General features: G+C 43.0%; 1 protein-coding gene across 2 annotated transcripts in view; it reads right to left on the reverse strand.

Moving 5' to 3' along the window:
* The window catches only part of pax5 (paired box 5), a 50,103-nt gene that overhangs the window by 22,312 nt on the left and 11,149 nt on the right, over positions 1-16,642 (reverse strand). For both annotated transcript variants that reach the window (XM_035145929.2, XM_035145919.2), the window contains exons 2-5: positions 13,127-13,292; positions 9,205-9,402; positions 8,172-8,233; positions 4,790-4,915 (exon numbers count right to left, since the gene is read on the reverse strand). In XM_035145929.2, the coding sequence (XP_035001820.1) occupies positions 4,790-4,915; positions 8,172-8,233; positions 9,205-9,402; positions 13,127-13,292 (552 nt within the window). The remainder of the gene's footprint in view (positions 1-4,789; positions 4,916-8,171; positions 8,234-9,204; positions 9,403-13,126; positions 13,293-16,642) is intronic.

Below are 16,642 nucleotides of genomic sequence, written 5' to 3' on the forward strand. Positions count from 1 at the left end.
AAACCTCCCCATACCTTCTATGTACACAAAACCTCTTTCACCCACTCTCTTACAAACACACTGCTTGATCATAATCTCAACTCACTTCTATAGCGACACACACACACACACACACACTCATATACAGATGCTGGGAGCAGTGTGAGTGCATGGTCCAGGTCTCTGGTGACAGACCAATCAGGGGAGAGATAAAGCCAGTATGATGCTTTAGCCTGGTAACCCACGGCGACCCATTTAATCCCACCGGCCAGTCCCCATGATGGAATTCAATTGATCAATCATGTAGCTCTGATGGCACCATTTCAGCCAGCTTATTGCTTTCTGCTGTCTGTCTGTCGCTTACTCACACACACACACACACACTGAAAGACTGACCCAAGCTGAGGGACCACAAAGAACCAAAGAAAGATGGAGAGCAAAGAAGAAGACAGAACCTGTAGCAATCGAGCACCAAGAGCAAAGCTTTTACTAATATTATTGATAATTTATATTGTCCGTTCATCGGTACTAATGTGTGTGTAGGTGTGTGTGTGTGTGTGTGTGTGTGTGTGTCTCTATGTCTTGGTGTGGATGTGGGTGTGGGTGGGTGGGTAGCTTGATATCCGGCTGGTCTCATTGTATCCATGGATGGGTAAAGAAACTCATTGCCGTGACGGGTTAAATCCTATTCACTGTCGGATACACACGCACGCACGCGCGCACGCACACACAGGCGCGCACACACTTGAACACTTCCACACACACACTCCCAGCTGCCTCTATCTCTGTGAGTCAGTCTCAGAAGGGAAGCGCTTCTCTTCTCTCTTTTTCAGAGCAGAACAAAACAAACAATGAGCCCTCATTGTTCTCTCCTTTCTGCCTTTTTCCTCTCTCTTCCGCCTTCTCTGTCTCTCTATTTTGCTCGCTCACTCTCTCCCTTCCTCCTGGTCCTCTCTCTCTCTCTCTCTCTCTCTCTCTCTCTCTCTCTCTCTCTCTCTCTCTCTCTTCTCTCTCTCTCAACTCCCGACCTGCCGTTGCCATTTCCCAACAACCCAAGAACAGCTGATCCAAATATCCAAGTACATTTGAACATTAGATGTTTTGTCATCTGTTTGTGAGTTTAAGTACATGTTCCGCTCCGTGGGAGTGTGCATGTGTGTGTGTGTGTGTGTGTGTGTGTGTGTGTGTGTGTGTGTGTGTGTGTGTGTGTGTGTGTGTGTGTGTGTGTGTGTGTGTGTGTTCCCCATCTCAACTCAAAGATCAAAGTTTTCCGTGGAGGGAGGCACTCAGAGGAGCTCAGGGTGAAGGGCGGAGCTCCCCTCCCTCCTCGCCCTGGTCCTCCGTCTCTTGCTTGCTCCCAGCACCTTTTATCTGCTAAGCTTCTGCATGTCACAGTGGATGCACAAGAGGGTGAGAGGTCAACACGGCCTTCTGGGTAAATGCCACTGACACTATTTCTTCCTTATGCTACAGACGGGTTCAAACAGCCACTGTATACAGTATGCAGTTTAGGATTTACCTTCAACATAAAGAGAAAGAAAAATTTCCTTCAATAACTGCCACCACCTGTTCTGCCCTCCACATCTATGCTACACACACACACACACATACACACACACACACATGGCCTCTGTGTGTAAGATAATAGGTTAAGATACAATAGTCCCCTTTTGGCCCCACAAGTCAAGTTCTTCCATTCACTCCCATTCATCTACATTCTGTCCCCGGTCAGACCCCCACTTCCCCTCTCTTTGGCTGGGGGCACAGGTCACCACAGGGCTTTACCCCCACACACTCCTGCTGCCAGTACACACACAGATCCCTTCCTGTGTTCCCATCACTCGCACAGCTGGCATTTCTATCCTATATGAATTACAGCAGAAATGCAAGGTTTCCTGCAACACATCATGATGACACGATACAATACAACCCGGCATGTTACGGTATGATACGGTACGGCACAATACGATACGATTCTACACAACATAATACGATATGATACAATATGATACGTCGCAATACGATACAATACAACACGATACGAAAAACTACAAAAGGATATGATACCCTATGATTTGATACGCTACAATACAATACACTACATTATGACTCGATATGATACAACACAATATGACATAAAATGATACACTACGATACGATACAAACAACATTATTACGAAATTATGTTTATATATAATTATTATAATTTTTTCGTAATCATATAAGAAGTTGGTATTAATAACTCTCAGGGGAGCTCAGTTCCATCCAAGTTATACCAGTTTACCATCATGGTCTGTACTAAGGTCATGGAGCAGGCAGAACTAACTGGGATTCTTTTGCTTTTTTCCTGAATTTTTTTATTTGTATAAATACTGTGCTTCACACATGGGAGGTCGCGGTGTGAACCTGGTCTCATGCACTGAGGTACATGAAAGAGACAGAGGCTGTGACTGGGTCATTACTTCATGTGACAAATTTAGCTGCACAGAAACAGATACAACAACAAAGTCAACAAGAGATGGTTGGTCTAACATGTTTGTGTCTTTTTCCCTCTGTGTATGTACACATCTGCGTACAGTCAAGCATATGGGTGTGAGTGTGTGTGTGTGTGTGTGTGTGTGTGTGTGTGTGTGTGTGTGTGTGTGTGTGTGTGTGTGTGTGTGTGTGTGTGTGTGTGTGTGTGTTTGAGAAGCTTTGCATTACTGTGTGTTTATGTATGTGTTTGTCTGTCCATGTCAGCGCATGCTGTTCCCCCTGTCGCCCCTTGCTGTGTGTGTGTGTCATTATCCAGCGGGGGCTGCTCTAATGGAAGCTGTGATTAGCAATGCTGTTAATTAGACCACAGAGCCAACCGTGCAGACCTCTGCCACAGAAACACTGCAGATAAAACACACACGAGTGAAAATGCGACGCTCGGCGACACAATGCTCAGATGATACTCTGAATGCTCCAGTGAAACGTGAAGGGATACCGTGTTCTCGATATGAATTAGGAAACACAAGGTCCACTTGTAGTGAAACACAAATAGACCACACATGTAGCACATGGTGCAGCACATCATGCACATGAAGAACAAAGTGAAGTAATAATGCTGCTAATTAGATTACAGAGATTTTACTTTAACCACAATGTCTTTGCCACAGACACTCCCACAGCACACCTAACAGTGAGAGACTCATATTAATCGTGTGAGTGATATATAGACTCCTGGAAAGACCTGTGTCACAGCAGAGGATTTGACCTGTTATAGCAGGAAAAGCACAGATGTAAATAATACTGATGGCTCCACTCTTTGTGAACCATGTCAGCGTACCTGCTCTTCTCCTCCTATAACAAAATCTAAACATCTGCTGTGAGAAGGAAAACAGTGGGTCAGTAGGTGCGTCCATACATGAATATTAGGAGATGGATGTTCAAAGATAAACGGTTGTCGGTGCTGATTCTCCAGTCGGGTGTCCTAAAACCATTGCTGAAGAACAGGGTGCATTGAGATGATGTCATTAAAAAGAAAGCAATTCAAATCTAACAAATGATATTTCATCATCTGATGTTTTGTGTCTTGAATGCAGCAGAAACTTCAATGGACATTTAAGTCACTTGTCTCGTCTTGTGCAAAATTTTTATTTTTAAATCAAATTTTCAGCGTCCTTTTTTGCGCATTTTTGTAAATGTGTATTTAAAAAGCACTTTATATCTCAGTCGATAGACGGAGGATAACACAGAAACTTATCCAGCTGATGATGATTGTCTTATGTCACTGCTGGTTGTTTGTAGTGACCTTCCACTGAGCTAAAAACTGTCAATTATTGAGGGATTAAAAACTCTGTAGTAAACTTTTGTTGGACAATCTGAACTGATCAGCTACCCTTGTGTGGAGAAAGCAAAGGTCTGCAGAACAAACATCATTATTCACCTGTACTCGGCGTGTGCATGTGTGCGTCAGAGTTGATGGTTAAGTGGGCCGTATCTGAGCATATCAGAGCGCTCAAGGTGCACCTGGGATTCATCCTGGAACCTGCTGACGTGTTTTGGAAATTCATCAGCAGTGGGAAAAGGACCCCATACTGTACCTGTGTGTGTACATGTGTGCATGTAAGTGTGTGTGTGTGTGTGAGTGTGTATATATTTGTGTGAGAGTGTGTGAAAGAGAGCGGGAAATAGCCCCTGGTGGCGTTCTGTCACCCCCCCTCGCTCCGACATCTGGTCCTGTCTCATTTACCGCAGGAGACTGTCTGTGTGATGGCTTTTTAATGCCACTGACACGGCCACATACACACCCACGCACACAAACGTGCTCACACCGTAGTGGTGAAAGCCCCCTCACGTGCACTCACACATTCATGAACTCACACCTCTATTAACATGCATATAACATTGATCCAGTATGACAGCGTATATGATCAATAGTGCATGCATAAAACTTCTCTGGGAGTTCTCCTGTGTAGCTCTGTTAGTTAATAAATAGGGATTCCTGAATGAAGATGTTTGGCTTAGAATATAACACACACACCCACACACACACACACACACACACACACACACACACACACACACACACACACACACACACACACACACACACACACACACACACACACACATACACACACAAACATACATCTGTCATCGAACTCTTTCCATGCGGGTATGGAGAGGGTGCGTTCAGAGGCTGTCTATCAGAAAATAATGTGTTTACGTGTGTTGTCTAATTATATTTGTGCACATAGGAATAAATGCATATTTGTAAATATAATTTACACTGAAAAATACAATCATTGGCAAGAATATACAAAAACATTCCTGTGCTCACCTTCGTCCCTCTTCCTCTTGCCCACATCAGCGGCCGAACTGATACCCAGAATTCCACTGATGGAGTACGAGGAGCCGGCCGAGTCGCTGGTCACTCCTGAGACCTGTGTGGCCCCCACGGATGACACTGCAGACAGACCAAATAGAAACAGAAACTGTTTAAATGGTGCACTGAGATTTTGCAATGAAGACACAGAAGATTTTCCAGAAACACAAGCAGGTCCAGTTGCCTGTATGTCTTTGCATGACTCCTGGATGTCTGAGAAGATTCACAGATAAATAAGAAGATTGTTCCTGTGTTTTTCTACTGAAAGCGTTTCGTTTGTTTTCAAATCCGTCACAGACATTCATAAATACTTAAAGATCCACCTGAAGATCTGACAACCACTGACAGGATTAGTGCTGAAGCCTGAATGATCTCTGCTGCCATGTTCCACTTATTGATTCTTTTGTCTCAATAAAACATGAAATCCTTTCAAAGTCATTTAATGACCTGCAGTGGTGGGTAAGCTGAGCGAATCAAGAGAATCTCAGCAAATAATTGCACTTTCGACTAAACTGCATCAGAATTTGCTTAGTGGGATTTTAAGAAATTCAGGTTAAACTCTGCACTGTACAAAGACTTTGTGTTGAAATCATGTATAATGTAAAAGATCTTTATATGAAAACTATTATATTCTAACGTTATGTACTATTTAAAAAAAACGCCGAAATGCAGTTGATGTAATATTGAGAGATAAAGAGTTTTCATATAGGATACTGCCACACATGTGATTACATATGAGCTGGAACATTGGTAAAGTTACTATTCACCAACACAAGTTGTGTAGAAGATTTTTGCATGTGAGATGTTGCATGACAATTAAGCCCGGTTAAAAGAAATCTAAAAAAGAATCTATAAACTCTTATGTCCAAAGTTATTTCTGAAATAACCATTCCCCACCAACATCAACGTCCTGATTGTTTGACTTAAAGAGCAACATTCACATGTTACTTGTGACGCCTTCAGGACCACAGATACTGTAGAGAACAAAACAAAAAAAACCACACACACTATAAATCCTATAACCTGTTTATTCTCTCCATAAACTCAACATAGCACTTTAATCCTCTAAAACTTTGCCGGGCTTTACAGACTCAATTGAAGGTAGAAAAAAAAGAAATCCACACGGGAGAGAGGTCTGTCTGTGTTTTGCTCCACGTTGTCTCTCTCTCTAATCTTCCCCCTGAAGGAGACAAGTTCCTTGCTGGGCGACACAGCGACATACTTGTCACCGCTTCAGTGACACACACACACACACACAGCCTGCAACCTCTTGACACTCACACACACACACACACACTGAAACATACAGTCACTCCCTCCTCCTTGGTCCCTTATCTGTGCCCCTGTAAGCGGACGTGGGGCTGAGTGACAGTATGGTATCCCCGGAGGGACAGAAAGGTGTGGAGACAGACATCCTAATCCTCTCTCCCAGCAGACCCCCCAAACACAGAAAGACAAGACCGAAAAGGGGAAATTAAAAAAGAGAAAATGACAACAAACCAGAGGATCAAGGTTCTTTCCAGCCGTTCCTCCTTCACTAACGACAGGGAGAGTATAATGAATGCATATCCCTCCTTTTCCCATCACTTGATTTAGCACTTCAATTATCTGATTTTCCTTTCTCTTTCTTTTCAGTCTTTTTTTTTATTTTTTTTTATCACAACGTAACGCTTTTATTCTGCAAATCCAAATGTTCAATTTTCCGCCTGGGAGTGGGACCCATTTATCTGTGTAATCTGTAAGTGTGCGTGAGTGTGGAAGCGTGTGTGTGTTCCTGTGTGTGTGTGCTTCTCAGCGGGTGTAGGTGTGTATGTGTGAGGGTTTACGCATGTGTGTCTGCTAAATGTGTGTCAAAGGCAGGAGTCAGGGAGCAGTGTGTGTGAAATTAATTTAGATTAATAGACAATGTGCGATTATGAAGATATGAGAGACACCGGAACACAATCCACTGCAGGACAAAGTGAGGGAGGGAGCGAGGGAGAGAGAGAGGCTCATATTTATTTACTCTGAGGTATTCATTGAATAAAAAAATGTCTTTTAGTCATATAGTCAAAACAGATATTATTGCTATTATATTTTTTAGGTTTATTTATTTTTTAAATTGAACTAAATAAAAATAACTATAATGATTCTCTTCTTCTTTCGATTTTTTGGAAATCGTACTTGAAAATATTACTATTATTTTTATTACTGTGACACTAATTGTGTAGATTGTCACTTTATGATCACGGCTATGGATTTCAATCATTCTCGAGGGCGGATCACACGTTACTGCCATTGTTGTTCATTTTCTTAAACTAACTTAATCTACTTTGTGTCTGGAAAACAAAAACATGGCTGAAATGACCCACTAAGGGTTACAGTACCTGTGGGCTCCTGGTTGAACACAAACCCAAGGCAGTTGCAGTTGATGAGGTGATTTGGTTGTTATATATTCAAATGTTCAAACCAAAAGCCAACTGATGCACAGGAAAGAAGAACCTTTCTCCCCCTTGAGGCTCTGGCAGCAGCTTCATAATCCAGCTTTGTTTTGAACATCATGATCTCTTATAAGATTCGTTTTGTGAGCATTACATTGTTTTAGATCTTTGAAGGAGGTCTGTGGATCCATTATCGTGACGCTGTAACATTTTGTTTTTTTGTGATATAAAAGTTATGTTTATGAAGACGTGCTTCGATGCTCTGACTTGAACAGCAGCCTTCATGTTTATTATTGTTGCTCGGAATAAGGTTTCTTCCTTTGGCTGCATTATTGCTCCTGAACAAGTTAGAAAAACCATCTGGACGCACAACACTGTTGTCAGTCTGAGGAGTACATCCCTCTGAAACATTAATTACTAAATTCATCATTTTTATTCGAGCACTGTCATTATGTAGAATTTGGAACTTGTGAAGTGTCCTTGGTTGTGAACAGGTTTAAAACGCTGTGACCATGTGACGTGTCCCCTGAGTGTGGCCGGACGCCTCAGTTGCATGTCACCTCTCCACTGTACAGACGACAATAAGGTTGAAGGGTACTGTCACACAAAGCTCAGTTGAAGTGCAACACTGGTGGGGGAAATGGATCCTCTTGTTTCTCGTCTAAACAAAATCCTACTTCCTTCATTAACTGGCTTTAATTTGGATGATGTGAGGATTCAAACACTGAACACTGTGGCACACAACGTCTCACACAGTGTCCACGCAGGCTTTCTGCTGTGAGCTAAGGTGCAGAATTTCAATGCGTCTCCGAAATACAGTCGAGCACACGGACTCCACTCCTGAGACGCTCACACCACGTCTGCTCGGTAAAATTTGCTTTGACAGTTGGAAACAGGATTTTATTGCAGCGACCTACCTAAACTGTGAGCCGACACTGAGCCCGTTTGGCCGGGCTGCTGAACCTTAGTCCGAATGATCCTGCAGGAGGAGAGAGGAGATATTAGTGTGTGTGAAGTGAGCGTGTGTGTGTGTGTGTGTGTGTGTGTGTGTGTGTGTGTGTGTGTGTGTGTGTGTGTGTGTGTGTGTGTGTGTGTGTGTGTGAGAGAGAGAGAGAGAGAGAGAGAGAGAGAGAGAGAGAGACAGAGGATTCTGAGTGACAGAGAGAACATGACCATCGTGGGAGCGCAAAACTGTGTGTGTGTGTGGTGGTGTGTGTGTGTGGGTGTGTGTGTGTGTGTGTGTGTGTGTGTGTGTGTGTGTGTGTGTGTGTGTGTGTGTGTGTGTGAAGTGGCTGAGGCAGGCTGACATGGCAGAGGGGCCTCACACTTCCTGCTTGGCTGCTCATGCAAGCCTTTTTTCCTCTTTCCTTCCCTTTCTTTTCCCTTCCTCCCCCCTTTTCCTCTCCTTCTCTTCCTTTCCTCCCGTCCCCTTTCTTCCCTTTCTTTCTGTGTCTATTTCTCTCCTTGCTCCCACACACCTTCCCTCCCTTTTGTCCGCCTCTTTCGCTCACTCCTTCTCTCTCTTATTTCACTATCCCTCCCTCTCTCTCTGCCTCTATGCTCAGGGGAAAGGGTTGTCATTGTACCATCGTGTTGAACCACTGAGCTGCAGCCACTTCATACATATGGAGACTGGGGCCTCTTTGCTATTCTCTTTTCCACTGGCAGACACGCACGCACACACACACACACACACACACACACACACACACACACACACACACACACACACACACACACACACACACACACACACACACACACACACACACACACACACAGACAGGATTCTGTTCCTCATGCTCTACTTACACTCTGTACCTGTTGCTCTAAATTCAAACTCACACACACACACACACACACACACACACACACACACACACACACACACACACACACACACACACACACACACACACACACACACACAGATTACGCAGCCCCTCATACCTGTTGATGGAGCTGACGCTGGGGACACTGTCGTTGTCGCACACTCTCTCGGCCAGGAGCCTGTCCCGGATCTCCCAGGCAAACATGGTGGGGTTTTGGCGTTTGTAATCGGCGATCTTGTCGACCACTTTGGGTGTAGCAACCTTTGGTTTGGATCCCCCGATCACCCCGGGGCGGATACTGCCCGTCTCATAGTACCTGCCAATCAAAGCACGGAAGATGTTCAGCGTTGGTCACAGGGAGCAACACAGTAGGTTGCAGTGATACTTGAAGTGCTTCCGTCATTTTAATTTGGGATTGCTTCCAGTCCCACAGGCTGGTTTAAACTGGTTTTAATATTATCTTAAAAGTAAAATGTGATATTAATAGTCCCCGAATGCAACAACATTATTGACGAATGATAAAGCTCAGCAGTTTTATCAGGTTGCAGTTGAAACATTCATTATAATGTGACGTGATCGGTTGATCTCACATTGATTCTCTTGTTTTAACAGCACTTACTGATGCAGATGATTGAGAAAAAGTAATCGAATCCCTTATCAATAAAAATCCAAAAACTGTCAACGGTACCCTGAAAGAAATAAACCCTGATTCCTGTAAATCTAAAAATAAATGTGCCACAAGAATAATTTCCTTTAAAAAAGTGTTGTTTTAACATATATTAAACATGAGAAGGGGATTGGTTTCAATCCACGTTTAGAGCTCTAGCGCAGGTTAGTGTGCATGGGATGAATTAAAGAGCCCATGTTCACTGTGATGAAGGACGTCGTCCCTCAGCCGTCACTTATTGGCTTCTAATCGATGGAGGATTAAACTACATCAAAGTTTGGGCATGAAGATAGTTCCTGATTGTAATTGTTGGTTTTGATTGTTTGATAAGAACAGTTTACTAAGACAATAAGCATTATCTAGAATGTCACCAGCTTTAGCTTTTAAAAATAAGAACCCGAGACACATTTCTGTCATTTGATCATCTTTACTTCTTATACTGAAAAACACACCTGCTAAAATCTCCTCCTGACTTCAGTGACGGCATCGATGCTCTGAAATAATCAGCTTCTCTTCCTTGCTGATGTCACGTTGGACAAAGAGTTGGCACATTTAAGAGAAAAAACACCTTTCTATTGTTTTACTGGCCCTTTCGTTCCCCTCCTGCCGGCGGTGATTTGGACATGGTTCCACTCGGTCTCAAATGTTTTCCCTCCTGGCTCTCGAGGCTGAGCGATGACCTTTCCACTTCGTTCAGCACCTCATCGTGGCTTAAATTCAAAACCCCTCGCCCTCCTCCTCCACTCACACTTGATCTTGTAAAAGATGATTCTCCTGCTCTGTGTCTCTTAAAAGATTCACATTTATTTACATCCATCTTAAAAAAATTAAACACTCATCTGTCTGTTTAGATTTAGGGTTATGGGCTGTTCATGTTCTATGTCTATGCTGCCCATAGTGACAAAATAAAATGAGGTGATCACTGGGTTGTTAAACACCCCTTGTTCTGTGCAGAAATATACTCAACTACAGTAAAGCCAAACAAATTCAGTGGATAGGTTACAGTCACAGTCTTTTTAGTATGAAATTCTCTGTCTCACCGCTGAAGCTCAGCGAGGAAAAAGACTGGGAGTCACAGTAGAAAGGGGATTTCACACTAAAGACTAAAACTTTAGAAGATGCTCACTAGATTTTTCTAACTCAGACTGTTGAAGCCTCATATTTGGTTCAACTGAGCATCACTGAGTGAGGATGGTTTGTCAACCACCACAAGGAATCCCTTCACGGCCACGAGGAGGAACCAAAAGGTTTACAGGTGTATGGATGTTGTATTAAGATAGACTTTAAAAGAAATCATGCTTGGACAGAGATGCAAAGCTGCGTTGAGTCAATGGAGAATGGAATCTTCTTGGTCTGTTTGGTTTTGTTTCCTGTTCTGAAGTACTTGACATTGATACACCTCCATTTATTCTAGACACTGTCTTTTCTCAAGAATGTTGGAAATATTGTCATTTTGTTGATGTGTCTCAGTGGGACTCACCCAAAGGTCAAATATGACCAGCATTACTAGTTGTAATGTTGGAGTCAGGAGAACCTGCTGCAGATAAAGTTAATGCGTCGCTTATATGAATAAACATAAAGGTAAATACACCTGAGAAGAAAAACCTTTCTAATACCTGATTCGACCTGTGCATGATTGTTGCTTTCTTTGGCAATTTCACTTTGTGACACCGAGGTAAGAGGAGGGTGGCATGGATACACAAACACACACACACACACACACACACACACACACACACACACACACACACACACACACACACACACACACACACACACACACACACACACTAAAGCAAACAAACACACTCACGGATTCAGGCGTTTCGCGTCCACCATGGCTATTTCATGAATGTATTTGCATGCAGAAGGGGCATGGGGGCAGGGGTTGGGAGGACAGCAAATGCGCTACTCAGCTTGCAGAAAAGGGGGATGCTGTGTGTGGATGCAAGCTGTCAGTCAGTCTTAAACCTGCTGCACTCTCTCTCTCCCTCTTTCTCTACCCCCCCCCCCTCTCTCTCTCTCCCCGTGCTGTATGGTAGAGTAATCCCCTCCGTGAAGATGTGTGTTCCTGTAAATGTGCGTTTCCTTGTCTTTCTTTTAAGTGTGGGTGTGCGTGCGCCCTGCACTATGTGGGTGTGTTGCACATTTTGACGATTCACAGCTGGAGTATAAACACAGCTAAAGGAAAAAACAATCTATTTTCAAATGGAAAACTATTTAAATTATTCACAGCTGAATCATTGGTGAATAAACGAGCATGGTTATTGATATCCGCAAGACGATGAGCCAATACATGCACACACACACACACATGCATGCACACACACACACACACAGGGTGGTAGAGTTGGTGTTTTTGTTCTGCTGGCACCAGAGAGACAGAGAGGAGAGGATAAAACAACCCTCCCTCCTTCCTTCCATCCCTCGATCCCCTCTCCTCCCCCCTCACAGTAACGCTTCAGTGAGTTGAACGGCCAGGACGGGGGAGAGAGAGAGAGGTAGAGAGAGAACGACAGAAAGAGAGGGAGAGAAAGAGAAGAGAGGTAGAACAATGAGCTACACATTTTTTGATATAGCTGAGGGTCGCTGTAGCTAATCCTTCCCCTCCGTCCCCACAAATGGTCTCTGTCTCTCATTCTTTTTTTTTTCTTCTTTTTTTCCTGCACTCTTCTTCTTTAACACGCCTTTTCCCTTTTTTGATTGTGTTCCTTGTTCTTGTCTTTCTCCCATTCTCCATCTCCCTGTCCCTTTTTTTAAGGGGGGGGGTGGGTTTGCAGAAATATGGTGCCACTTTCATTTTGATGCTAATTCCAAAAAGTGATGAATCTTTTCCCTTTTGTGCCCCTTTCTTCTGTGGGGGACGGAACGAGCAGGGATTTGCTCTTGAATTTAGCTTTGAAAAGGCAGAGACAGACAGAGAGAGGGAGAGAAAGGTGAAAAGGGGGGAAATGTAGATCAGAGAACAGAGAGAGAGAGAGAGAGAGAGAGAGAGAGAGAGAGAGAGAGAGAGAGAGAGAGAGAGAGAGAGAGAGAGAGAGAGAGAAATAAGAGGTGAGGGGAAACGAGGGCAGACAGTTCTGGGAGATGCAGCTTGTGCATGTTGAGGGGATTGAATCAATGACAGGATTGACACTAAATGAATGAGTGTCATGTTGCAGGAGCCTCAGTTTGACACATGTTGAGTTGAATGACTCAAAGACGAGCCAGATGTGCCGAGTTGCAAATGTTTGGTGCAGATGTTTTAAAGCTGCCCTGCCTCACACTTCAGATATTTTACATGAAGGACGGGGTCACACCAACTGTCTGAGCTGTGACGCGTCGGGTCACCTCATCTCCATGTCCTCATTCAGGAGCTCGTTTTGCTTGTTACCTGCCCAGTATCTTGCTGACACATCCGTGGCTGACTCGTAGCTGGCGTGAGATGTCGCAGGGCCGAACCCCTTGGTGGGCTAGCTCCACTATTCGCTGTCGCACGACGTCTGGGAGGGGCCTCCCGTTTACGAACACACCTCCGAGCTGGTTCACGCCACCATGCCCTGTAGAAACGAGAGAAAAGTTTTAAAGTAATCAAGTTCATGAATAAGTTCAAGATGAGTTAGAGAGAAAGAAAAATCACAGAATATAAATTAGTTTGCAGAGGTAGATGAACTCAAATGTGAGCGACCACATGCAGCACCGAGCAACTGTGGCTTTAGCTACTGGTGTAACAGGCAAAGTGTCAAGGCCCATACAAATAAAGGATACAACTTGTTAATCAACTTCCAAGTGACCTTTTCTTTCAGGCAATTTGATTTTTGGAAAGACAGACGGATCAAAGTCATAATTGTTTCCCGTTTTCCAAAATGATCAAAGTTAGGCTGATTCTTCCTTTTTTTTTTTACAACCTCATATAATCTATTTGTAATTTGTAATTATATTCATATTTTGAACTATATTATTGTAAAAACAAATTCCATTACTAATTGCGCAACTCAACTTAAGTACGTGGAGGTTAAATGCCTTGTTAAGGGCAGTTTGGACAGTCAGCAGCTATTAGTGTCCACAGTCCATCTTTGCTAAATACCACCTCCTCTCAGCCTGATGGATTGTGTTTCTGTGGGTTAGCACTTGTTCAAAGTTTATTAAGATTATTTGATGACATCTCATCACTTGAGTCACTGCTGAAAGTATTTTTATTCACTTTTTTTAAAACATTCATTTCATTTTAATTCTAGTTTTTAAAAGAACAGACAAGAAACGTCTTTTATTCAGCTGCCAGTATCTCTGAATGGTCAGAGTCAAATAATGTCAGATAAGTGTGATTTCTTTTCTGCAACTGATTTGTCTTGCTCGGCATTTTATACACTACCAGTTGGACAGTACTTAAGTACAAACTTAGCCCATTTTCACCCAGGGCATAGCATATACGCTAAGATCTTAAGTAAATGAAGGGATTTCAATTAATTATTGACCGCGGCCTTGCTCGGGTCCTTTACTGCAAGATACCACTAATACTCCCCCTGAGGGATGAAGGGATGAAATTATTGAAGGAAATGAATGAAAGAGAGTAAGACTAGTATATGGTATATGCACCAGAATGAACTGCAACAGAAAAGCTGAATCATCACATAGTTTAATAACTTGTTGTTTCATTAATGTTTAAATCCTGCAGTCGTACTACTTTAGCCACAAGACTCAGAAAATTTGTTTCCTGTTAATTTGACTGACAAACTTCCCTTTTTAACAGCAGCAACAAATGAGCAGGGACAATAAGTAAAACTGTAACAAAGCACATTGATATATGGGGATACATTTTTTCAGTTACTCTGTTGTGGAGCCGTACAAACATGAACTGGACAGGAGGTTGGCTGCACCAGGGAGAGGTTGATGAGGAACTTTTCATTATAAAGGCGACAGTTAAAAAACGTTAACGCACCAAGATGCAGTACATCTGAGAGAGAAAGAGAGAACGGAGACTTTTTGGGATGAAAAAAATGTCTCCCTCTCAAAACCGGTATGTGTATACACTGTATATGTGTATCTCACCAAAGGCAGAGTATAAATCAACCAGAATTTCACCACCACATAATCCACTGGCTTTTGTATTACCATAGTGATTACGTCTTTAGGGGAAACACACACACACACACACACACACACACAGACACACACACACACACACACACACACTAATCCTAGCTGTGGGGGTAATAGATTTTAAACACATTACCCCAGCAGGGATACCCCCTAAAACACAAAGCTGTCCCCTGAACCTGTCCCCCTGTCCTCTTCTGTTCACCATCAGCATAAAATACAGCAACAAACACACACACACACACACACACATACACACACAAACAGAACACAGAACACATGAACGATAAATACAGAAAGTCTAATTCTGTGAAATCAAACAAAGCTATTTCCAAACAGCCCGTGTGTCTGGTCCCTGTCTTCCATCCTATGTTATCTTTTAAGATTTAAGAATAAGCTCCATTATACAGGTGCCTGATGCAGACATTAAAATTTGAAAAGCAATCGCTCTTTTCAAAAGGGAGCAATAAACAGACAGGTCCCTGTGAACTGGGCTCAACCCAGATTCAAAGACTAAATGGCATGAACGGTAACAACCAAACTTGAAGACACCATTATTACATTAGCTGTGTCAAAAGTATTCACCCTCCGTTTCAGTATTTTAGATTTTAAAGGGGGATTCAGCCAATTTTACAATTGTAAAATTTGAGGCACAAAAGCAGGAAACAGTTTTTGTTCCTTACCTGCTGTCTGAAATAACTCAGTAAGAAATCAGTAAGAAGGATATACTAATGGTTGCATGAAAAATGAGTTATGGCAACTAATGTCACTTTTAGTTATCACAAATCACAATTTTATGCAGACACTTATTTGATTTATTTGACACTGATTTATTCCACTCCACCTCTGCTAAAATCCACAGTTTCTCTGATGTACCCGTACAAATCTTGTACTTTTAATAAAAAGTTTAGATAGATGATCATAAACACACAGAGAAATGGGGAACAACATAGAGTGAGGATCTCCAGGCTGTGGTTCAGGTTCAGCACTTACTAACTCCTGGGTCAGCATTGTGCACCACCAGTGTGTGTGTGTGTGTGTGTGTGTGTGTGTGTGTGTGTGTGTGTGTGTGTGTGTGTGTGTGTGTGTGTGTGTGTGTGTGTGTGTGTGTGTGTGTGTGTGTGTTTGTTTAATGAGAAATAAAAGAGTAATCCAGTGATTTAGTGTGATTCATTCCTGTGTTTAGCTAGAACCCTGATGATCGTAATGTCCCTCTGGGTACTGACATGCAAAGCAATAACTGTCACACACACACACACACACCCACACACACACACACACACATTGTCAGATATTCCTCAAAGCAAGAATGAGCGTGCTGACCTACATGGCCAAATTCAAGTCTTTAACACACTCGTCCGCTGGCTGTGAATGCTGTGAATGCTGTGCATGGTTGTAAAAAGGCATTATTCCTCCCCTCCTCTCTTTATTATTATTTGTTGAAACCTTCGCCGCCTGCTCCCCTGAATAAAAAGCACAGTTTCTGCAGGGTCGTTTATAGAAGCCTACTGTGCTACGTCCCCCTCACCACAGGTATATCTGCAGAGACGACTCTCTCTCTCTCCCTCTCTCCCTCTGTCTCCCTCTCTCTCTCTTTCTCAGATAAGAGTAAATGAAATGGTTCTTTTCACCCTTCCTATCTGGGCCAGGGCATAAAATACGCCTTGCTTTGTACAGAGGTGGAGAGGAATGACTTGTGACCCACAAAAACCCCCCAGATAACTATTTATTTACTTATCTGTGTGTTTACTGTTGGCATTAGACGTCCGGGCTCTCACCATTCTTGGCGTATAGACCACTATGGGGGATTATG

The sequence above is a fragment of the Hippoglossus stenolepis genome, chromosome 2 (genome assembly GCF_022539355.2).
Source record: "Hippoglossus stenolepis isolate QCI-W04-F060 chromosome 2, HSTE1.2, whole genome shotgun sequence".
Classification (NCBI taxonomy): domain Eukaryota; kingdom Metazoa; phylum Chordata; class Actinopteri; order Pleuronectiformes; family Pleuronectidae; genus Hippoglossus; species Hippoglossus stenolepis.